Source organism: Grampus griseus (assembly GCF_964374135.1).
Source record: "Grampus griseus genome assembly, chromosome: 13".
Taxonomy (NCBI): domain Eukaryota; kingdom Metazoa; phylum Chordata; class Mammalia; order Artiodactyla; family Delphinidae; genus Grampus; species Grampus griseus.
In genome coordinates, this window is record NC_139007.1 from 69366631 (window position 1) to 69391887 (window position 25257).

Here is a 25257-nt window from a genome sequence, read left to right on the forward strand (position 1 = left end):
CTCTATAAAATAAAGGAATTAAACAGATTATCTCCAAAGATACTTTCAGTTTTAACTTTTGATCAAACTGACTACGTTTAGCTATTCAGTATTCTTTCATGTGTGGAAGTTCTCATTTCCTAGCTAGCTCGTCCTCAATGTTTCCTTTCATTACTTCTTTATAGGTTCCAAAGTCCTAACCACATTTTTTCATCATTATTTCTTAGGCCAAGCCAAGTGGTTTTCACCCACACCTTAATGTTGGTCAAAAGAGTGTTTCTTTTCTTAAATTTTTCCTAACATTAGCACACAAAATAATTGAAGGATAATGTTTCAAGTCTCAAAGAAAGTAAACTTATTGGGATATCTCTTTACCCTGAGTGAGATCTTATGTTGTTCTTTGAAAAATCTGTGACTGGAAAGTTTTGTTAATGCCAGTGACAAGCAGCTAATGGCACAACATCTGCTTTGATTTTCTCTGACACACCCTTGAGCTTTCCATCCTCACTTCTCTGTGGTGGCCTCACCTTTGACTTTCTTTTGTCCTGTAACTGCCAGTTTTGATCAGCTAATGAGAGCGATAAGGAAAAAACAATTTAGCTCAGCCGAATGCCTCTTTTGACAAATAAGGAAACACAGTTTGTTCTTCTGGATTTCAGACTAAACTAACAACATTTAAAAAAAATCCTGTACACAGATGTCATTTTTAATGCTTTTATTTAGCAAAAGTTCCAGGTGATTTTGAAATACATTGGACATTCCATTCACTGGGGATGAGAAGTTTTTCCAAAACATTTTCAATAGCCCTAAACTGATTTTGTCTATCAAAGCAAAAAAGGGGAAAATCCACCCCTTACGTAGCTGGACTTCGTAGACATTCAAGAAACTCTCACACACACACATTTATGTAATTAGTTAGAAATATTCCATTTTTAAGATTAAATTTTACATAACACATTATGACTATGGGTTACTCGAATACCATAGTTATTTCTACTTATTTTTAGCAAGAGGACTAGACTTCACATTACTTAATCCTGGCTTATAAATCTGACTTTGTAAAACTGTAGGATACACGTGTACTGTCTAGCCTTCTCTGCCCAAATTAAATGCCATCGCCTTTGAGTCCCAGTTATAAGATGCCTCTCCCTCCTCTGAACTCCACTGGGACTTACCTTCCGTCCTGCTTTTCCTCATACTTCCTAAATCAGAGTCTCTCATATCTATCAATAAATGTTTATGGAAGAAAAGGAGGAGGAGAAAAATAAATAAGCATTTTAGTTTAACAGAAAAAGTATCGGCTTTGAGTCAGACAAACCTAGTTTTGTATCTTATTTCATCTGTTTATTCACCATGTGATAGAGGACAGTTGATTTAATCTCTCTGAGTCTTAGTTTCCTCATCTATATAATGGAGAAAATAAAATCTCCCTCATAAGGTACCGTGAAGATTACATTAAATAAGATTTAAAGCATCTAGCACATGAGAAGTACCCAATAAAAGTTACTTCCCCTTCCGCATTCCAGCAAGTCATTACTAGTTCAACCCTGCAGTGCACCTGGTTGAACACAGGGCTTTTTCTAGGCTATGAGCTTTTTGAAGACAACATCTTATTAATCTTTATATTTCCTATAGAACCCAGGATAGTGAGTTGCATAGTCTGGAGGCACAGTAACTGTGTTTTGTATTAAACTGAGGGATAACGCCTATGTTATCACTCCTAAACTGTGGATCCCTCCTAAACTGTGGAACAATTGTCTGTGGACTTTGGCACTTGGGGCTCTTTTGGGAATACAGCTCCTCTTGTGAGCTATGTATGGCTCAGGCCACTCTGGCCTTGAGACAGCCCCCATGGTTTAGATTAGGATAACTACTTTCCTGAATTCTATGGCAACTGATCAGAACGCTGTTCCATTTCTTACTGTAAAAACTGCTGCAAAAAAATCGACCTTCCTCTGACAGAGACTGACCTTTGTGCTGGCAAAACCACAGGTTGTGTTGAAAAAGCACTGAGTCAAATAAACCCGGTGATAAACTCCAGCTTGTCCCTCACCAGCCATGAGACCTTGGGCACGCTCCCTCTGCTTCCGGAGCCTCAGCTAAAACAAATAGAGGTAATAATGCTACTGAGGCTGTCACACAGGGCTGTGGGTAGAGAAGGAAGGCGAGGCCTTGGAACACATGTTAACAACCATGAAGCAGAATGCAAAAAAAAAAAAAAGTCTAGAAAGTCATCACTTTGGGTCATATGAGGCTCTTACTTTATCATAGCCTAGGCTCCCGCCCACACTTATTCCCTTCTTTGGTCAAATGACCAACTCTTTTACTTTATAATTCCATCTCAGTTCAGCAGAAAAGCTGAGCGTGTATGTACGTGTGTGTGTGTGTGCATGTGTGTGTGTGTGTGTGTGCATGGACACACACAGTGATGCCATCTACGTAACTCCCAACCTTTTCTTCCGCAAGCCGAGTCACAACGCAACAAGCAAGGGCAGTCGTGCATTCACAGTACCGCAAGGCAGCCACCATGCTGCAGGGGCCGCGCCGCCTGCAGGCACGGAACTGCACCCATTCACTTTCTGTCTGATGCCAGAACCACACTGCACAGTCCAGCTGCTTGTGGACTTTTCTTGTGTGTCAATTACAGCTTCTTTTGTAAAATATTCCAAAAAAGATACAGCTCAACCAGAGCGTAACCAAAAGTCAATGCCAGACTAAAGAAGGCAGGTCAGGGGAGAAGCCGAGACTCGTCTTTGCAGTTGAGGGAGATTCTTGGTTTCTAGGTCATTTACAAGCATCACTCCAGGCTTCGTCAGGAAACCAGGAGGGAGGGGAGGCAGATCCATCACCTATACATCGCATATAGAAGACCGGACCTTCCCAAATTTCTGATAAAAGTCCTCCTCTGCCCGGGCCAAGGCGTCTTCATCAATGTACACAGCCGGCCTTTTGGCCACGAGGAAGTACTGCACCTTCCTGCGATTCCAGCCCAGCACGTACTGGAGCCAGCCGCAGATGGCGGCGGTGGAGCGGCCCACCCCGGCGTTGCAGTGCACGTACACGGTGTGTCCGTTCTCAAGCAGCGCGTGGAGGAGACACACCGCCTGTGGCAGCATCTGGACGCGGCCTGGGATTGAGAGAGCACAGCACAGACCAGTGAGAAGTGAACCCCGTGTTGCCGCTAACAGTCACTCCTCCAGCGCACGGAGAAATCACAGTGTTCTGCCGGGAGAGGCGGGGATGTCGGAGCTTGCTTCACTCCTTTGTTTTGAAAGAAAAGGTGAGACAATACCAAAACCTGCTAGTTATAAAGTGGAAAGAGCAGCCAGAGGCAATAGGTCAGCTCTGAATCTTCACTTGATTTTCCTTTGAAGGACGTCTGCATCCGTGCAAATCTCCCTTCAAAGATAATTTCACTACCGCCTATCCTCAGAAGAATGGATTTTTACATTCATCAGAATGGTCTGTACAGATTGGGCAGAGGTTTAAAGGATTTCAAAGAGAAGCTCACAGGTCCTGTCACCTGAATTTCCTTTAATCCAAAAGGATCTTCCAGGTAAATCCAAAACAGAGTCAGTCCATATTGGTTAAAGGAGTCAATCTGACTCTTTCAACATAGGCTAATTTTAATTTGTCCAATGAAATGGCTAACTTATTAACTGATACATGTGGGATAGCCAGTCATTCATGCATTCCCTCACGATGCAGTGTGTATTAAAATGGATTCAGGGCTTCCCTGGTGGCGCAGTGGTTGAGAGTCCGCCTGCCGATGCAGGGGACACGGGTTCGTGCCCCGGTCTGGGAGGATCCCACATGCCGCGGAGCGGCTGGGCCCTTGAGCCATGGCCGCTGAGCCTGCGCGTCCAGAGCCTGTGCTCCACAACGGGAGAGGCCACAACAGTGAGAGGCCCGCGTACCGTAAATAAAACCAAACCAAACAAACAAAAAAACTGATTCAATTTCTCCTTTACTGTGCAATTATGATTATAGGTGTTGCTGCTCTATGGCTACTATTTTGATGATTAGAGGATCCAATGTCTTCCCCTCGTCACACTGAGACAGGATATACAATGCTCTGCTGAGGCTCGTTGGACTCAGGCCCTTTTCATCATCCTAGGGACAGAGAGCCCCCTAAAACCAGCAAACTCCTGGATGCCTGGAGTTTCTTCTGCTCACAGATTCTCAGAGCAAAATGAATTTAGTGGATTATTTTGGAGAGTGGAGGATGGTCATTATAAATTGCTTCAAGAAGCGATTAAAGAGGGAAACTATACAGAGTCCTGGATGAAAACTCTGTGTTATGACCTCACATTCTCCAGCTGCTCTAGTCCTCAACCACATGGAGACACCACAGTCCTGGGGTGATCTTCCGAGGGCCACAGAGAATGCCCTGTCCAGCCCTCACATTGCCATCCCGTTGGATGACGGCAGAGGTGGGAAAAACCCCTCCCTCAAATGGTTTCATGAGGCCTGGAATTCTCCCATGAGAGCTGCTCAAGTAAGTTTAGACTTTCCTTAGATGTCCTTTTTTAAAATGCCTTGTAGGGACCAACACAACACATTGCAATCAGGCATCACCACCTTAGAAGGAGAAAGTTACCAAAATCCCACTGTGGCCTGAAGTCACCTCCCTGCTGGCGCAGCGGGTGGGAGGGGGCTAGCACTTAGCTTCAGGCTCAGCCTGCTCTGGGATCAGAGCGGGAGCTCTATATGGAAGCCAGATAATATTCTAGTTTCTCCTGGTGCTCTGCTGCTGCCTCTGACTAAGGGATCTGAAGGCCCCACGCGGCAGTTTAGAGATGCTTTTAACAGGAATGCTTGAGGCAGAGCACACTTTGAAGTTCCTGAAGCTCCATCTCTTGCCAGTACCTGTTGCCACACTTTCATGTTCCCTGCCTTGTCCTTGAAGGCATCTGAATTGGAGACACACCAGCTCCAAGCCTTGACTGATTTCTCAGAGTCCAAACTGAGCCATAAACTTTAATTGATCTATGCTTCTGCGCTTGGCTGCGGGGTGATCTGAGGTTAGAGCTAGGTGGGCCTGCCGTTCAGTCAGTTACCCATGGCCCTCTCCTAGAGGCAGTAAGTATCTCCGGAGATGTAACAAGGCAGAAGACACCATAGGTACCAGAGAGGTGTCTCGCTGTATGTCTCAGGGAAAGGACTGTTTATTTGGTCCACCATTTGAGTTGGGGGATCAGAGGCGGCAAAACCTCCAAGGTCTGTTTGAGTGGCCCTGCTGATGAGGGTGAGGCCTGTTCAAGGCACAGCTTTTGTTCCGCTGAGGGCATGTTAGAGGTTTACTTTAAGTGATGTTGTCCAGGAAGGGAACTACCAGTGACGGATCTGGGAAGCTTGGGTCACTCCTGCTTCTGCCACAGCTGGCATCCCTTTTCAAGTTCCCTGTTACGGCTGCCTCTCCAGTTACCATGTTCATTGCCAGGAAATAAACATAAACATTTTTAATATGGGTTTTCATCAAATGCCAAATACACAAGTAAACCACAGTGGACATTTGCAGGAGGAGCTGCTGCAGAGTCCCAGAGTCAATGCTCAGCTCTTGCAGCATCCGTGGAGCCAGCCTGCCCCGGCCACGTCTATATGGACCCATCAGGATCCCTTCCGCTGACCTTCACTCTGGCCAGAGGTTCCCCAAGGAAGGGTCTGCACCAAATGGCCGAAATGACCTAGTATCTCCCCCTCTCCTTTTTATCTGTAAAAGATTCTTCAACAGGTATGTACACAGCTTAGAAGTTGAAAAGGGATTTGTGTTAGTTTAAGGTTCAGTGAGCTCAGACACATAATCCTGGAATGTAATTGTCAGCTGCCACGTGGAAACTCCAGCAGGCTCCCAGTTTAAACACAGGTCTCACCCACCAGTGGTCTTCTCCTAGAATCACTCGGCCGTCCCACTTAAGAACTGTCAAACAATTATTTAAATAACATAAAGAATGAATAAAGAGTAAAAAGGAGCACCGGAGAAGCAGTCAGTCTAGGGGGCCCACCCTTCTCAGCCTGGCTTCAGCTGGAGCCCTCCTTTACTTTGACCCTGTTTTGATTGATGACAGCTAACACGTACTAAGCCTTTTCTACCTGCCAAGTGCTGATCTAAGCACTCTGTGTGCAATAGCTCCTTTATGGCTACCTCTCAACAGCTATGAGGTTGGTACTATTATTATCCTCAGTTATATCTGAGATTTGCCCAAGGTTATTCCCTAATGGCCACCTCCAACCCAGCCATCCAGATTCTAAAGCCTCTGGTTTTATCCTCTGTACTACTGTCCTTCCCTAACCTACCTGGTCAGTGGCACTTGCTAGCCACTATGCTGTCAATCTGAATTTTCAGTCAGTCCCTGCCCCCCCCACTTACTTGGTCATGCTGCGGCTCTCACTCCTGTGGGACAGTAACACCCTCCGTGGGATTCAGCACCTCTGCCCCTACCCTAGAGGGGCCATCTGTGCCCTACAGGCGCACGTCCTTCTGCTTGAAAACCCATCCTAGGGAGGCTGAGCTAATACGTAACCCACCAAGGAATCACAAGACGGTCCCCAGGGTCAGGGCTCACACAGTAAAGCCAGCGTCAACCAGATCCCCTAATTTTTATGTTTCATATATTTAGGCTCCATATAGAATTTAATTTGATAAAATGTTTCCATTTTTAAAAACAATAACACCCCAAGGCAAAAGAGAACCACTGATTTTTTAATGTGAAATATTCCAAATTTTAAGCGTTGGCAACTAAGTTGAAAATTTTAAAGCCTGTGCAGGTCCAACAAAACACTCTACCATCTGTGATTCTTACTTTGGAATTTAAAACAGGCCTTGACTCTCCACAGATGCTCAATAAACACTCATTAAATACATGAATTAAAACAATGTAAAAAATCCCATTAATACCGATTTGATCTGAGACAGTCCGAGACCCCTCTTATCTAAATTTCTGGTCCACATCTCCTCCAGGCTAATCCAACTCTGGAATGATTAATAGCTACCTGAAAACATGCAATGAGCAAGCAAGCACAGGTGAGAAAGGGGACAAGGGCATGGTGGGGCAGCCTGAGGCATGGGGGGGCCTGAAATAAGTGGGAGTGGGGGGTCCCTTAAGATATCTGAGGTTGACCTAAGTCTGACCCTGAAAGAAATCATTCCTGGCACAACTTTCAGCCTTCCAACACACACACACACACACACACACACACACACACAGAGACACACACACACACACGTCTTTCCTTTCTTAATCCAGAGGCAGATTTATGGCTGAATATATTACTATTTTATTTGAGCATATCTTCTTTTCCTTAATATTGATAAGGTCTATGTTATCTGTAACGCCCTTTGGTAGAAACTGAAGAACTTGGCACTAATATTATAGTCCCAACTTTGGAATTTTGAAAGCACGTTCATATCCATTATTTTATTCTATTGTTATAACCGTGTAAGTCTGCAATTATTCTTCCCCATTTTCCAAGTGCAGGAACAAGCCTGCCCGTATCACACAATGGTGGTAAGGCTCAAGCCCGGGCGGTGAGGCTCCAAGGCCAGTGTCTCCGCCTCGTGGCAGCACTGAATTTAGCGTGCTGAGTCAGAGGAAGAACTAAGACTGTGACCACAGATGGGTGGCTCTGGGGAGCACGTTAACCCATTTGGGAGACAAGGGTAAACCATTTGTTATAAACCGCACTGCGCTTACAGAGGTCAAAACCCAATCTGAGTACTTCCCGTGTGAAGGAAAGCTGACTTTTAATGAACAGATTTTATGTTTTCAGGTGAGTGCTAGATTTGGGAGCTTTTTGTTCCTCAGGTGAAAGACACAAATCAAAATAAAATAAAATAAAAAGAAAAGAAAAAACCTCAACAGCCCCAGTCCCACTGCACAGGACAAAAACTACAAGAGAAAGAATCGATGGCACAGTTGACTGTACCAGGTCTGTGACAACCAGTGGTGACAGTCAGGCCTAACAGACTGTCTTCTTTCTCAGACTTTATCTGACAGCATTATGCTGCGGCTCAAAACACTTCCAGATGGATTTTTCTCTAGAGTTCTAAAAATATTCAGCTGAATTAATCTGTGTGTTCATGGTGCTAATGCTGTGAGCCACAGAGATTGATCTATTGGTCAGAAGTTCCTCGGTACTCAGGAGTGTCGTTAACTCTTTGATGACTCCCCCAGGTTATGCTGAACCAAAGAAACCCTTTATTTAGTCTTGGAGTTTGGCCTTTTTCAAGTGGGAGCTTTCATTCTGGGGCCATTTCATGTTTCCAAAGCGCCTCAGGGTGGAAGACGCTCCGTTGTATGACTGGGTCCTGGTGACTCTGTAACCCCCCACCCCCCCCCCACCCCCGACAAAGGTTTTAATACCATTACAGTGGGTCTTTGGAGGTAGAATTTTCCATCAGGCTTCTGTATATTCCCAAACTATCAAGCAAATTGCCTATCAGTCAGCAGGGTTTTGGAGAATCAGTGCACGGGGTGGAGCAGGCTATATTCATCTCAGCTTCTCTGAGCCTCGTCTCACATCCTACTCCAACAGGATAACAATGCTCTAAGATGACAACCAAAGAAGCCAAAATCAAAACACTCCCAAGAAGCTACAGGCACACTGTCCTAACGACCTTCTCCATTTTGAAACCAGAGAAACAAACTGGACAGGGCAAATATGACCTAGATTCGACCAGGGCTCTTCTGTGCAAATAAGGTGGGTTTTTTTTTTTTTTTTTTAATTCCTTGAAAAAAGACAGAGCTCTTGCAGCTGAATCAAGCTCCTTTGGATCGGCATTAATTACCAAGAAGAGTAACCAAACTATCTCCTCCTTCAGGAAGAAAAATTATACATCCCCAGTGACAGTTCAGTTCAGACAGACCCACAAAGGGGTCTAGCCCGGACAGGAGGACCATAAAGATTCATTAAGAGCCAAGATGGCCAAGGTCCTGGGACACTCTGGGGTGACAAGCTACCTCCCTGGAAACTCGTGACTTTGTCTAACTCCAGCTGACGATGTACGTGACAGACTGAAAGTGCGGGTGGTGGTCTGCAGAAAGTGCATGAAGAGTCCACGTGAGCATGTAGAGAAGCTTCATCATATGGTGTCAGGAGCAATATTCTGAGCCTGACTGCCTGGGTTGAAATCCAGGCTGTGTCTCTGCTATGTGACATAGGCCAGGTTACTTAACTTTTTTGTACCTCATTCTCTTCCTCTGCAAAATGCAGATAACTGCAACATCTGCCTGGACTCTTGTCTTGAGAATTAAATGAGTTAATGTATGAAATTACTGAGAAGAGTGTTTGATACATAATGTACTTTGCGGGGAAGAGGGCTGATGATAGAGACGCTTCCTCCCTGGCCATCACTGTCTTCCTTCTTTCCCCCAGAATAGCAGTTCACCAAACTCCCTCAGCCTGCACCAGTCCATAGCTCTCTGCTGCCCCCTGCTGACATCTGGTTGATATGATTCGTGTAACTTGTTCTTTTGGCTCCACTCCTTTCTACAAACAAGAACTCTCCTCCACAGCCAGGCTGAAATACAGATCGTTCCTCTAAAATACCATGCCTCTGGGCCTTGGTTGTTTCTTCCACCTGGCATGCTCTTTCTCCCTCTAACTGGACCTGCCACGCCCACCTCAAATCCCAGGATACTCATGTAGCCTCCCTGCGCTCTACCGTAAAAGAGCTCCTCCCACGCTATAACCCTCCTAGTGCGCAGGGCTCATCTCTCTCATCACATTCTTCTTTCTACTATAATTAGTTTTGAACTTGCCTTACTGCCTCTTACCATGAGATCAAAAGTGTGCCTTGGGCTTCCTTGGTGGCGCAGTGGTTAAGAATACGCCTGCCACTGCAGGAGACAAGGGTTTGAGCCCTGGTCCGGGAAGATCCCACATGCCGCAGAGCAGCTAAGCCCATGAGCCACAACTACTGAGACCACGTGCCACAACTATTGAAGCCCGGGCGCCTAGAGCCTGTGCTCTGCAACAAGAGAAGCCACCGCAATGAGAAGCCCGCGTGCCGCAACGAAGAGTAGCCACCGCTCGCCGCAACTAGAGAAAGCCCGTGTGCAGCAATGAAGACCCAACACAGCCAAAAAAAAAAAAAAAAAAAGTGTGCCTATTTATCTCTGTTTCCCTGGCAGCAGCCATGTCACACCCTACTTCCCTCTTCACAAAGACATGCTCAGCCAGTGTTTGTGCAGTAAATGAAGCGTCACTATTGCCACCCTGCCCCGAGCTGCGTTCTCCCTCGTTATCTCTCGCCTTACCTACTGCAGTCGTCTCCTAACTGGCGTCCCCAGATCAGCTGGGGCCCACTCCGACATTCTCTACACTGCAAATGAAGGGCACTTTTAGAGGGGAAAAAAAAAGTTAACTTGACATCTCCCAGCCTCCCACCCTTTCAACTGCTTCTCACTGCTTTAGGATAGCATCTAAAGTTTTTATTGTGCCCCAAATCCTGCAAGAAGACTCTGTTCCCTCCTTCCCAGCCCTGCAGCCAAACTGGCCTTCTTTCAGTTCCTCCAACACTCTGTGCTCTCCTGCAACGGGGATTCTTCCCAAGCTGCTCCCTCTGCCTGGAAGCCTCTTTCCCACCTCACCCGTGCCAACTCCCGCTTCAGATCTCAGCTCAAACACACCCGAGAAATCCTTCTCTGGCCCTTCTTCCTAGGTCTGATTTGCCTGCCTAGGCTCTCACAGCAATATCTATGTATCTTTCTAACCAAAAACTCATCATAGCTTTACAACTCTATTTGTAGTCATTTGATTAACGCTTGTCTGCCCTATAGAACTAGAAGTTCCATGAGGACAGGAGTTGTGCCTGCTTTTCCTCACTGTTATATTCCCAACCACCAGCCTAGAGCCCCACACATAGTTGATACACAGTAAATACATGTTTAATGAATAAATAAATCGAAGGACCCATGTTAAACAGAATCTAAGCCAAGGTGTCAAAAGATATACATATTAAATATATTAAACCAAAAACCTTATATTTATTCCATATCTGTCACTCACATTTAAGTCATTCAATTATAGACAGCAAGGTAGGTAGGTAGATAGGCAGACAGATAGACAGACAGACAGGCGAAAAACCAGCAAGGGCTTCTTTGAAACACATTCAACGAGGAGCCAGAAAGCTCCTTCTCATGCTTACCTTCAGTGCTCATATCCGGTGTCGGCATCCAGATGTAGGCCAGGCCTTCTTCCTTATACAGCTTAATCATAGTGTCAGGAGTCATGGGTTCTGGGTAGCGGTTACAGCCTGAGGAATTCTGTACAATATCCCATTCTGTCTGGAAGTTCATTACAGCCGTAATCCCCAGTTCATGCTTCAGTTTGATGGTTACATGTTCCACTTGGCGAGGGCAGCTACCCAGCCAGATATTTGGTAGAATTCTAATAAGAACACATGGAGTCAACTATTACTATTGTTGGTGTTATAGGAGCTGCATAAAACATGTAGTGTTAAAAGGCAATTAACCTTTAAAGCTGGAACAGGAAAAGCTGTATTAAGAATATGAGAACCAATATTATTAACAAAAGACTGAAATACTGGTGGCGGTGTTTTGGGGGAAACAAATGATTCAATTAACTAGAACGCCAGGAAATAAGCATTAGCAAACCAAATCTAGCAATATATTAAAGTACGTCCACCAAGTTATACCTATTCCAGGAATGTATATGTGGTTCAATATTAGGAAATCCATCAACATATTTCAAATACTAACAAATTAAATGTAAAACACCTATGATTAATTCTGGAAAATATGTGCTAAAATTCAGCATTCATTCCTGTTTAAAACTCTATACAAAAATTTTGAATAGCATGAGATTAACAGAAACTAATAATCAACAATCTTCTTTTAAATAAAATTAAAGTAAAGATGATTTCCATTAGTAACAACATTGTATGATTCACCTAATGCTACAATGTAAGAAGAGGAAATGTAACTCTGAAAAAGAGATTAAACTACAAAAGCTATGAAAAATATTAAAAGTATTAAGATATCTGGATGAAGAAAAATATAAAAAATCAAGCAACCATTCTCTGTACTACCATAGCCAGGTAGAAATAGAATAGGAGGACCAGGGAAAATTTCATTCAAAAATAACAACAAGGGCTTCCCTGGTAGGGCAGTGGTTGAGAGTCCGCCTGCCAATGCAGGCAACATGGGTTCGTGCCCCGGTCTGGAGGATCCCACATGCTGCGGAGCGGCTGGGCCCGTAAGCCATGGCCGCTGAGCCTGCGCGTCCGGAGCCTGTGCTCCGCAACGGGAGAGGCCACAACAGTGAGAGGCCTGCGTACCGCAAAAACAAAACAAAAAACAAAACAAACAAACAAACAAAAAACAAAATTATAAAACATCTAGGAATACCTTTAACGAGAAAGCACTATAAAATTTTATTAGAGGACATTACGAAAACAACAACGAATAAATAGAGAGACATACTGTGATATTGTGATTTATAATAAGAAATATATATTTGCTCTTCATAACCATTTCCGGCACAGAGCTCCTAAAACCATTGAAATTTCCTAAGTGATGAGAGCTGTAACGTTGTCTTTTGTTAATGAGGTAACTTTTGGAATACACCCAAGCATGGAGGCTAGTTGCCAGGGGGTACCAACCTTGTGATTAGAGAGTTGGAATTTTCATCCCACCCCCTGACCTCCTGGGAGGGAAGAGGGGCTGGAGGTTGAATCAGTCACCTTTGGCCAATGATTTTATTACCCATGCCTATGAAATGAAGCCTCCATAAAAACCCAAAAGAACAGGGTTTGCGGAGCCTCCAGGTTGGTGAACACATGGAACTGAGAGAGGGCCCTGCCCTTTTCCCCATGCTTCACCTAGGTGTCTCTTATATCTGACTGTCCCTGAGTTACATCCTTTTATAATAAACTGGTGATCTAGGAAGTAAAATGTTTACCTGAGTTCTGTGAGCTGCTCTAGAAAATTAATGAAACTCGAGTCTAAGGAGAGGTATGGGGAATCTCCAATCCGTAGCCAGTCAGAAACACGGGTAACAACCTGGGTTTGCGACTGGCTTCTGAAGGCAGGTTGGGGGCTGGGTCTTGTGTGACTGAACCCTTAACCTGTGGAATCTGATGCTGTCTGTAGGTAGGTAGTGTCAGAATTGCATTGAACTGCAGGACACCAAGCTGGTCTCTGGAGAATTGCTTGGATATGTGAGAACACTCCCTACCCCGTACATTGGAATTAGGTCCCAGAACCCAAAAGATATACCATGCTCTTTAGTTGCAAGACTTAAAATCCTAAAATGTAAGTATCTTAAAAATGTAAATATTTTCCAAATTAATATATAAATTGAACACATGTTATTATAATCTGTTGCATATGGTATATGTTGTCTTGTTCTGATTATTTCACATGAGTACATTCTCTCCAGAACTAATAGGTGAATAATCTGTTTCAAACCTTACTTGATTCATGTAACCTAGAACCTTACTAGGTTCATTACAGGGCGTTCAGACAATAGTCCTTAGATGACGGTGGCGGGCATCACGGATGCTCACCAGTGTTCCCAGGTATCCCCTTTCAAGCATGGAGGACTGAACTTCCTCTCCACCTCAAAGTTAGATATGGCCACATGACTTGCTTTTGTCGATAAAACGTAAGCTGAAGTGACCAGTGTGACTTCAGAGGGACATACTTAAGACCTTATGCGTGACCTTCCACTCCCTCTTTCCCTGCTGCGATGAGTATGAAGGAACATGTGGAGCTGAGCTTCTAGGAACTGAAGTCACCTGGATGGTAACCTAACTCAGGGAGGACAGCAGCCCGGAGAGCTAACAGCTCATTGTGTTAAGCCAATTCTGGCATTGTTTGTTACCACAGCCTAACTTGACTTGTTCTGACTAATATAAAGCCTAAATAAGCTAATTGCTTAAAGTCTCTAATAGGCAGGGAAGAAACAGAGCAGAGGGACTACGCTTTTATTTAGTTACTTTCATTTTAAGTTTAGAGCAGTCATTCTCAATTGGGAACAGTTTTGCTTCCCGAAGGATATCTGACAGTGATTATGGAGACATTTTTGATTGTCACACTGGGTGGTGCTACTGACGTCTAGTAGATTGAGACCAGAGATGTTGCTAAGCATCCTGCAATGCACTGGACAGCCCCACAACAAAGAATTATCTTCTCCAAAATGTCAATAAAGTGGAGATTAGGAAACCTTCATTTAGGGGAATAAAAGTGGACTAGAACTCTTTACTTTTTGTAGGAAGAAAAGGAATGTGGAGCTGGAGTAAGACCAACATACCTGACACAGAGTTTGTGGCTCATCAGCTACAATATTCTGATGATAATATGATTCCATGTCATATTTGGAAATATGTAAGTATGCATGTATGTGTGTATATGAAGAGAGATACAGAGAATGAAGCAAAAGCCTAATATTAGATAGCTGAACAGCAGGATAACATGTTAAGTGTGGCATAATGGAAAGGGCACTAAACACAAGCTAGAAAAACTAGGTTCAAATACCAATTTTAGCACAGTATTTTTAAAAGCACTTGGTAATAACTGTCTGACCTTAGGCCAACCTACTTATCATCTCTGAGCCTTTGGTGTGCTCATCTTTAAAATGGATCTCAAAATAACTAATTCACAGGAATTTTGTAAGGAGTAAATACAATTAAGTAATGTATTTGAACAAGTCTGACACTAGTGGATACACAATAAATACCAGTGGAGTTTATGTCTAGTTATTATAATTTACCTATTTTAGTAATTTATTTGATATTGAAATGACTATTTATATAATTTTTCATTGTCCTATATATCCTTCATTTGAATGCGGCACAGCATAGACTATTCACCCTATTTTATAATATGAAATCCAGCTAGTTATTCTCCTTTGGTTGTTGTTGTTGTCACTGTGGATGTTAACATTAAGAAGCCAACTGACTAATCCTCAAATGTGGGTATTATTCATCCTCAATGAAAATATCTTACAAGAGCAAGCATCATCTTTCTAAAGCTTGAACCCTACTTACTCTCCAAGAGAGGATAAACCAATTTTTATTGCCGCTTGGGTTCTAAGTATAATAGGTTACTAGGAATTTCCTTGTGGATATTAAGGATTATTATGGAAGCAATAAAAGGATACAATTTCAAACAAAGAGAAACCCAGGTGCTGTGAAGAAGGGCACAGGATCCAAAGTTTTTTTTTAAACTTTATTTCTGACTCCAAAGAATTCTCAGACACCCCATTGGGCCCAGTGAACTGAGAGAAAGACCACCAGCAGGGACACATTTAGAGTATTCCCAGAGCTACGCTTGGCCAGGACACTGTTAGCTGAGTATTTGGTCTTTGCAGGAATGGAAACTTCACATCCCCTGGGTCGTTGCCCCTACACTCTGGCTGTTCAGTGAGAGTAGGAACCTTCCCCTGTGTAGATGTTCCATCCTTCCTTCCATTATTCCATAAAGATTCCTCCTGCAGCAACCTGCTGGATGCCTAGTAGGTAATAGTGTTGGGCTGCTTTACCTATACTTTGGGGTTTAACTGAGCGTAGTTGAGAACACTCAGCTGGAAGAAGAAGGAAGTGGACACCTCAGTTATACAACCTTCTGAACAACAGTGTACTTTTACTGTCCAAATCTTGAAGTGGACTGGTTACATATTAGAATGAATATTCATGACAGGTAAGCTAAATTCCAAATGTTATCCAGAGTTCTCTTGAGTACTGTACTCTTTGAGTGGGAGCACTTAGTATTCAACTAGTAAATAAATGCCAAAACAAAGTGGCTGGCATGCAAGATTTGCATATATACCAAAGAGTAGCTCATAGAGAGATATAAAGGGTAAATCAGGACATTTGACCCTATAAAATAAGAAATCAGAATCCAAAACCAGACTCAATATATAGATCACATTGTGTTGCTAAATAAAAAGGTGTTATTTTATCATCTCATTCAGCCCTGGCCTTCAAATGCATTTAAACTAGCCAGTAACCTTAAGAAACTCAGAACAAATCAAAGATAAATAGGCCCAGAGTTGGTACCCTAACATATATATTTCCCACATCAAGTTTCTAATGGAAATAAGCCCTTGAAATACACACCCACACATACTCACACACAAATAACACCAGTTTCTATACCAGATACTTCCAACTTTCACTTAACATAATTAATTCTTCCTCTAACAATGCTAGAAGTCAGAGTACATGTTCAAGAAATTAATATAAAATAATTCCTGATTTTTTTAGAGTAAGATGTTCTGAAACTAGGAGGTGGATAACTAAAGATAAATTCTGAAAACAAGCAGTGTAGTGAAGGATAGAGAATTGAAGTTGTAAAGTAAATTATACTGAACCATTACATGGGATATAGAGACAAAATACTGGACTTGTTGGAAACACACAGATCAATAGATTCTACTTAGACAGCTAAAGTGCCCTTTATATGCATCCTATTTCAGTTTGTTGTCTCTAATAGTAGGTGATACATTTCTAGTTACACGATACACTACAGTAATAAGATGCATGATGTCCTTTCTAAACAGTAATTAAACTTTTACTTCATTCAAAAGAGAATGATTTGACACCATTAAAAATCAATTTTTACTGATCTCATCTTAGTTTTAATCTTCTTTTGGTGTCAATGATACTTTAAATGATTTTTTAAATCAGGATTTTTTTGTAAAGGTGAGAAGAAATTTGTTGAAATATAAGATTTAGGGAATAAAAAATCTTCTGTAAAGGTAGTTTTAATGCAAGACATACCAAACTTCAAAGATACAATAACAGAATAAAAAGCAGAGCTTAGGGCTTCCCTGGTGGCGCAGTGGTTGAAAGTCCGCCTCCCGATGCAGGGGACATGGGTTCGTGCCCCGGTCCGGGAAGATTCCACATGCCGCAGAGCGGCTGGGCCCATGAGCCATGGCCACTGAGCCTGCACATCCGGAGCCTGTGCTCCGCAACGGGAGAGGCCACAACAGTGAGAGGCCTGTGTACCGCAAACAAAAAAAAGAAGCAGAGCTTAAAATTATATTGTAAATGACATCATAAAACTTCCAGAGAACTATTTTATGAATAACTCACTATCAATCATGAATTACAGCAGAGATTTCTCGCAGCTCCACTATAGATTATTTGGAAAGGTCAAAGAGAAACCACTGTACCAAATGGGCATTGCCACTCAGTCAATGCAGAACAGAAGTTCCCAGATCTGGCTTTGCATTCAAGTCACATGCAGTGCTTTTATAAAAACTTCTATTACCAGGATCTACCCCAGAGATACTCATAAAGTGGCTCTAAAGGGAGGCCTCAGATTCTGTGAATTGATTCTTACTTTATTTTTTTTAGAAATTAACCATATTACATATATTACATATGTAGCTAGATTCCAGAACCACTAGCCTAGCAGATCCCAATAAACATCCAGAAGGAGCTGAGTATATAGATCTCAATACCTTTTAGTAGCGGTGAAAAATATGGAGATGAGAGGAGGTGGACTTGCTCAGCTCTACACATGGACATACAAAGTGAAGCCCTTACTTTCTCCAAAAATAGTTTCAAGACTGCAACTGATTCCTAGACAGAGAGTGAGGAATGGGAAACTCTGTTATAAGAGAGTAGTTGTGAGAACATGTGTCCTTATGTTTAATGCATATTATCTTCCAAAACATCAAAACTAAATCTCTTTCTGAGTCATGCCAAATACTTAACACAGTTATATCCACTAAGAATGTATTATTGTAGAAAAAAATTATTCACTTGGGTTTTGACTATTGCCACTATGATTCAACAAGATTGAATTTAAATAAAATCCATCCTAGTCATATCACAACTTGGCCAAAGACCAGGGGAAAGAAATAGATGGCTGACATTCTGGAAACTTACTTTCTTGGATTGCAAATCAAAATCAGTTTCATTCATTTGAGTGAATCTGGATTTGTGGTTCCAGGTAATCACATCGCAATACTACACCAATTGCTTCATTTGTCAGGCTAGGACCTACGGTACAACAGCTACTGAAGCATATGAATCAGAACTCACTTGCTCCATCTCAGCTGTCAGTCAAAGGAGGCCTCACTGGCAGTAATGAGTACATCAAGCAGAATGAGCACCCAAGCACTTTTCAAAAACATCACAGGGTACGGACAGGAGGAGGGAGCGTGGAAAAGACAAGAGATATCAGGAAAGGAGAAAGCTGAATAGACTCCACATCGCAGGTTCCATCCTTAATGGCCACAAGAAATGGCAGAATAACCTTTTCCTGAAGGTGAAAATTAGCATTATTTTTTGTCCACAGGAAAAAAATTAGGAAAACCACAGGAATGGTGGGATCAATGTATGAACATAGGCTTTTGTTTATTTCTTATCACACCAAGAGACCACAACTCTTGAATCGTAGCACCCTCTTCTTAGCCATACAAACACAGCACCATTTCAAAGACAGAGAAAATGGATTTTGCTGAGGTCCTTCACAAAATCCAGCTAAGAATTCAGGAACAAAAAGAGATTAGCACATTTCTTAAGATGGATAATTGTGCTGCATTTTACCTTATTTATTATTTTATGGGCAATTCGATGTGCAATTAAAATGTGATCTGGCTTTTAAATAATAGGTGAAGAAAATAAGTCTATTAGTGCCGTAATTTAGATCTCATTAGGGAGAAAGCAAGAGAAACATTAAAATCAACCTCTAGTAAGCTCCAAGCTTCATTAGCACATATAGCTCCTTCCACTGAAAATGTGTTCTCCGGTGTCAGGTGTTAAGTTATTAATGCCAAATTTCTACCCCAAAAGGGTGCTTATAACAGACTCCAGTTAAGGCTGAATAACTGCTCAAAGACAAATTCCAATTTAAAGAATGATGCTAATTAACTTCCTCAATAAAAAAGTTTTCGTATATTTTTTTAAAGATTTATTTATTTTTTTGGCTGCATCAGGTCTTAGTTGCAGCATGCGGGATCTTTCATTGTGGCATGCAGGCTCTTCATTGTGGCGTGTGGGCTTCTCTCTAGCTGTGGCGTCTGGGTTTTCTCTCTCTAATTGTGATGCATGGGTTCCAGAGCGCGTGGGCTCCGTAGTTTGCAGCACGCGGGCTCGCTAGTCGAGGTGTGCGAGCTCAGTAGTTGTGGCATGCGGGCTTAGTTGACCTGCGGCATGTGGGATATTAGTCCCCAGACCAGGGATCAAACCTGCGTCCCCTGCATTATAAGGTGGATTCTTTACCACTGGACCACCAGGGAAGTCCCAATTAAAAAGTTTTATTATAGTTTGCTTATAGGTCATAGACTATAGTCTATATAGAGCATATGTGAATTTTTATAAGTGCAGTTAGTTTCTTAGATTTTTTGGATGTGCTGTGTAGTTTTTGGCCACATAAAGCAAATATTTTTGACATGTTCTTTTATTTTCTATATTATAAAATGCCATTTAAGTAAATTAATTATGAAGGTCTGTTATGGGTTGAATTGCATTTCCCCAAAATTCCTGTGTTGAAGTCCTAATCCCTTAAAATGTAACTTTATTCAGAGAAGGTTCTCTACAGAGATAATCAAGTTAAAATGAAGCCACTAGTGTAGGCTAATTCAATAGGAATGGTGTCCTTATAAGAAGGGAAAATTTGGACACAGACACATATGGAGAGAAGATGATGTGAAGATAAAAGGAATAAGATGTCAATCTCCAATGCAAGGAAAGAGGCAGATCCTTTCCTCACAGCCCTCAGAACAAATCAACCCTACAGACACATCGATCCCATACTTTTAGCATCCGGAACTGTGAGACAATGAATTTCTGCTGTTTAAGCCATCTGGTTGGTGGCACTTTTTTATGGCAGCCCCAGGAAATGAATATAAGGTGTAAAATTCAGACTTAAAATATATACAATTATCCAGACTCTTCAAATATCCATATATCAGGTGCACTTAAAGTTAAGCATTTGAATAGATATTTTTCACCTTTCATCCTGACGTTTGGAATTCTAAAAATGCAACTAACGTTTGATTGTGGTGCCAAATTGTTCTTTATACACAATACTACCCACACTCCTTCCTTTACTCGGGTCCTTCAATCCATCACCTGAGTACCTCCAATGTAGAGGAAGAGACCATCAGGCCCCTGGCTGGGCTATTTGTCTTTTTTCTTGCTCTAATAACTCAGTTCTAAAGTCCTGAGGTATCTATCAATAGTTTTGATAAATACAGTAGAGTCTTGGGCCCCTTTGCTTGGCTTTCAGGGAATGCGCCTCATTGGAGAATTACCTGAAATGTATAAGAGCACAGTCTCTCAGACTCATGATTTCTTCAGACTCTTAGTCCCATAGAGTTTGGTCTTCTTAGTTTTGCATATGTGTTGGCCTGAAATTTGGTTTATATGCCATATTGACAGATTGTACTGGTAAATATGGCAACTAGCACACTTCACTTTCTTAAAGTCAATCACAAGGTACCACAGACTAAGACAAATAACTAGGCTAGCAGCCTCAATTGGTTCCCTTGATACAAATTTCAACAAAATGTTCCATTAAAATACCCTCTTGGCATGTTAATTTTGTTTCCAATGCTGAGCATTCCTTGAAAGAGTAAAATGTCATGTTTAATATTTCTTCACATAATGAACTTGAAAGGATTTCTTCAAAATTAATCACTTGCATAATGAATTAGGAACCACAGAAGACCAAGGAAGTAATAAAAAATTAAGCATGTGAAATTTTTATATTTATTCTACAGTCATCCTTTCTATTCAAGAAAAGTGTAATGATGCCTGCTTTTTGCCAGGTACTCAACAATCGGTGGTGAGCAAGACAGTCAAGGTATGCCCTTATTGGAGCCTACTTTCTTTGAGGAAGACAGTAAATGAATAAATATCCAAAATGTATAAAATTTATAAATTAATTTGTCATGTGCTATTGAGGACTTAAACAGGGAGTTAAAATAGAGAAACACAGAGGAATCAGAATTCAAGTAAAACAATCAGGTAGTTCCTTCCTGAAAAGGTGACATTATTTTTCTTTTAATTGAAGTATAGTTGATTTACAATGTTGTGTTAATTTATGCCATACAGCAAAGTGATTCAGTTATGCATATACATACATTCTTTTTTATATTCTTTTCCATTATGGTTTATCATTGAATATAGCTCCCTGTGCTGTACAGTAGGACCTTATTATTTATCCATTCTATATATACTAGCTTGCATCTGCTAACCCCAAACTCCTCCCTCATCCCTCATCCACTCCCCCTCCCCCTTGGCAACCACAAGTCTGTTCTCTATATCTGTGTCATTTCTGTTTTGTAGATAAGTTCATTTGTCTCATATTTTAGATTCCAAATATAAGTGATATCATATGGTATTTGTCTTTCTGTTTCTGACTAATTTCACTTAACATGATAACTCTAGGTCCATCCGTATTGCTGCAAATGTCATTATTTCATTCCTTTTTATGGTTGAGTAGTATTCCATTGCATATATGTACCACATCTTCTTTATCCATTCATTTGTCAATGGACATTTAGGTTGTTTCCATGTCTTGGCTATTGTGAATAGTGCTGCTGTGAACATAGGGATGCATGTATCTTTTTGACTTACAGTTCTGTCTGGATATATGCCCAGGAGTGGGATTGCTGGATCATATGGTAATTCTATTTTTAGTTTTTTGAGGAACCTCCATACCGTTTTCCATAGTGGCTGCACCAACTTACATTCCTACAGACAGTTTAATGTCCCTTGAAAAGGTGACATTAAAACTGAGACATGATATAGAGGGACTTCCCTGGTGGTCCAGTGGTTAAGACTCCAAGCTTCCACTGCAGGGGGCACAGGTTCTGTCCCTGGTCGGGGAACTAAGATCCCACATGCTGCTTGATATGGCCAAAAAAACCCCAAACAAACAAACAAAACCCTGAGACATGATGTAGAAAAAGGAGCAAGACATACAATGTTTTATGGTGAGGAAGAGAGGTATATACTTTAGGAACCAAGAGAAACGTAGAGACAGGAGTGAGGGGAATAAGGAAGAAGTGTGGCATGAGACAGATTGAAAAGACCATGCCAGGCCTCATTGATGTACTAAGGAATTTGTATAAGAATATAAAAGCAATGAAATGTCAATGAATGATATTTAAGTATAGGAGTCACATGGACTTATTTCATAATTTTTATAAGGTGACTCTGGCTGCTATGAGGAAGAGGGAAGACCTTTTGGATAGTGACAGCTTGGAATATAGTTAGTGGTACAGATAGAGAAGTGGATTAATTCAAGATGTACATTAGCAGTGGAACCAACAGAACTTGCACATTAATTGGATGAAAGGATTGAGAAAAGGGAAGATTATAAAATGACTCTAAGTTTTCTAATGTAATATTATAATTTACAATTGCTTAACCAGGTCTGCCCTCAATGAAGCCTATCTCTCTAAGTTTCCTTACTGCATATTTTTACAAGTTTCAGATTAACCAACATTTCCTTGACTAGACATCATGCTAATGGCATCCATATGCCCAAAGTCTTGAGAATATCAAACTATTCAAACTTCCTTTCAGTTTTCCACTCAACTCTTTCAATTCTATTATGGAAATGTTAATAAGGTAGGGTTTTGTTTTGTTTTTTTGATGTAAGAACTTTGTACAGAGGATATGTTGCCCATCAATTAGATTTAACTCACATCAAGGAAATATCCATTGTAGGCAAACTGATACACAATGAAACTGATTGATTTATTTAATCAGTTCTCTAAAGAGTTATTTTTTAAAATTTATTCTTTGCACCTGTGGGTCTTTATTTCAGCTCTGGAACAAAAATGAATTTAGAAAACAAGACGGTTGGAAAAGTGAAAAAAATGATTTTTTTTCTTTTTTATGTTAATTCTTCATCATTGCCAACTAATCATTTGATTTACTGAACTACAAGGAAGTTCTATTGTGAAAGGAATTCTATTATGTACTTTGAGCCACAGTAGGCGCTTTCCTTATAATTTTTTTGACCAAAAATAATCATCTGGGGTATTTGTATGGTTATTATTCATCTAGACTAGTGTTTCTTAAATATTAATGTACAGGGCTTCCCTGGTGGCACAGTGGTTAAGAATCCACCTGCCAAAGCAGGGGACACAGGTTTGAGCCGTGGTCGGGGAAGATCCCACATGCTGTGGAGCAACTAAGCCCGTTCACCACAACTACTGAGCCCGCATGCCAAAATTACTGAAGCCTGCGCGCCTAGAGCCCGTGCTCCGCAACAAGAGAAGCCACTGCAATGAGAAGCCCGCGCGCCACAACGAAGAGTAGCCCCCACTTGCCGCAACTAGAGAAAGCCCACGCACAGCAACAAAGATCCAAGTCAGCCAAAAAATTAATTAATTAATTAATTTATAAATTAAAAAAAAGTATATTAATGTACAGAGGAATCATCTGGGGATTATGATAGATGCAGATAGTGATTCAGTAAATCTAGGTTAGAGCCTGAGATTCTGCATTTTCATAAGCTCCCCTGTAATATCAATGCTGCTGGCCCTTGGAACACACTTTGAGTAGCAAGGAGTACTCTAATAGTGATATTTAATCTATATGCTATTATGATATCATTCTACAATAGATCAATGCAATTCATAATGCTCAGGTGCACTGAGAAGTAAACAAAATAAGGTCCCTCTTGCAAGTAGAAACAAAAAGAGAAGCATTTTATCTCTACTGTTGATACTAATACTAGAGGTCTAATAACTGCAGAGAGGCTTGCTATTTTTAAAAATTCTACTAATTACAGAAAAAATTTTAAATCTCTTTAGCCCTCTTTCTTGATTTCTCAGTGAAGAATCTGTAGGAAGCCAAATGGTTGTATTTACATAATGACCTTCCTTGGTTCTAAAACATTCCTCTTTTCTCCTTATTTACAGCGCTCATTGGCCTCTTGATAGGGGGGAAAATTCCCTTTTGTGTTATCTTTTTAAAGTGAAGCTTGAGATTTTTTACATGTGGATGCTGAAAACTGGGGATGATACACACAAGACTTGAAATTTAGGGAACACCAAGGAATTTAAATGGTTGAGAACTCTGATGCAATTAGCAGTGTTGCAGTCAGGAGTGTCAGAAACTAGATAAGCTTCCAGAAAGATAAACAGAAACACCTCCTCTCCCCTATGAGATATAAGTAGTTTAGACGACAGGTACAGAAGAGAGATTCATAGCTACAAATACTATAATATTGGGACTTAGAAAATCCCTGGGAAGTTTTGCTTCTTTCATTCAGCCTGGAATCAGGGCACATATATTTCATGAAGACCAAAACAAAGTCATGACAGTCAATAAACCCACTTAAGGAGGTACAAATCAAAAAGGCCTCTGTTCACTTTATGTTACCCACAGATTCTGAGAATCCATAGATAGGGAAGAAAATCCACAGATATGCCAGATATCAGTGATACTTGGTCTACTTACATTATTTCTAACTAGGAAAGGTCTTAAATAAACAGTCGGGCATGTAGTGTAATACAATTCACAAAGACAATTAAACACCAATAATACCCAAACTAAAACTGTCATATTTAAATTGGTGAATTTCAAATAACCCTAATCATCACAAGAGTGCATTCAGTTATGTGGTGCCCTTATATGCAGTTAATTCATTCTGGCAATAGCTTCACAATACAGATTTATTTCAGATCATCCATTCCACTGAGCATATATTAGCTTCCATCCATTGAAGTGCTTAATTGGGAAAAACTGGTCTTACATTTTTTAAGCTAAAATTGTCTCTTCCATGTTTCATGGTCAAGGACATCATCACCTCCAACTGCTGTGCTTAGATGTTTTCAAGATTTTTCAGGAACATTATTCTGCATTCACACCTGGGCTTAAGTGTGTGGAGAAATGTTTGGATTTCAAACTTTTGAAACATATCTGATATCTAAAACATCTGTCCGTTAAATAATATAAATCATCCATAGGCTTCTACTAAGAGAATTCAGTCCAGCAGTCAGAGACCCAACACCTATCAAGTCCCATCTGACACAGTTGATATTTCACAGTTTAATGTACACTTTCTATCTCTGTCTCAAATTACCTCCCTATTACATCTATCAAATTACCTCCCTATGGGCTTCCCTGGTGGCGCAGTGGTTGAGAGTCCGCCTGCCAATGAAGGGTACGTGGGTTTGTGCCCTGGTCTGGGAAGATCCCACATGCCACGAAGCGGCTGGGCCCGTGAGCCATGGCCGCTGAGCCTGCGCGTCCGGAGCCTGTGCTCCGCAACGGGAGAGGCCACAACAGTGAGAGGTCCACGTACCGCAAAAAAAAAAAAAAAAAAAAAT

At 41.4% G+C, this 25257-nt stretch overlaps 1 protein-coding gene across 2 annotated transcripts in view; it reads right to left on the minus strand.

Moving 5' to 3' along the window:
* Positions 1-717: 717 nt before the first annotated feature.
* The window catches only part of EPM2A (EPM2A glucan phosphatase, laforin), a 106189-nt gene continuing 81649 nt past the window's right edge, over positions 718-25257 (minus strand). For both annotated transcript variants that reach the window (XM_082669069.1, XM_082669070.1), the window contains exons 3-4: positions 11129-11370; positions 718-3106 (exon numbers count right to left, since the gene is read on the minus strand). In XM_082669069.1, the coding sequence (XP_082525195.1) occupies positions 2829-3106; positions 11129-11370 (520 nt within the window). In that variant the 3' untranslated portion in view covers positions 718-2828. The remainder of the gene's footprint in view (positions 3107-11128; positions 11371-25257) is intronic.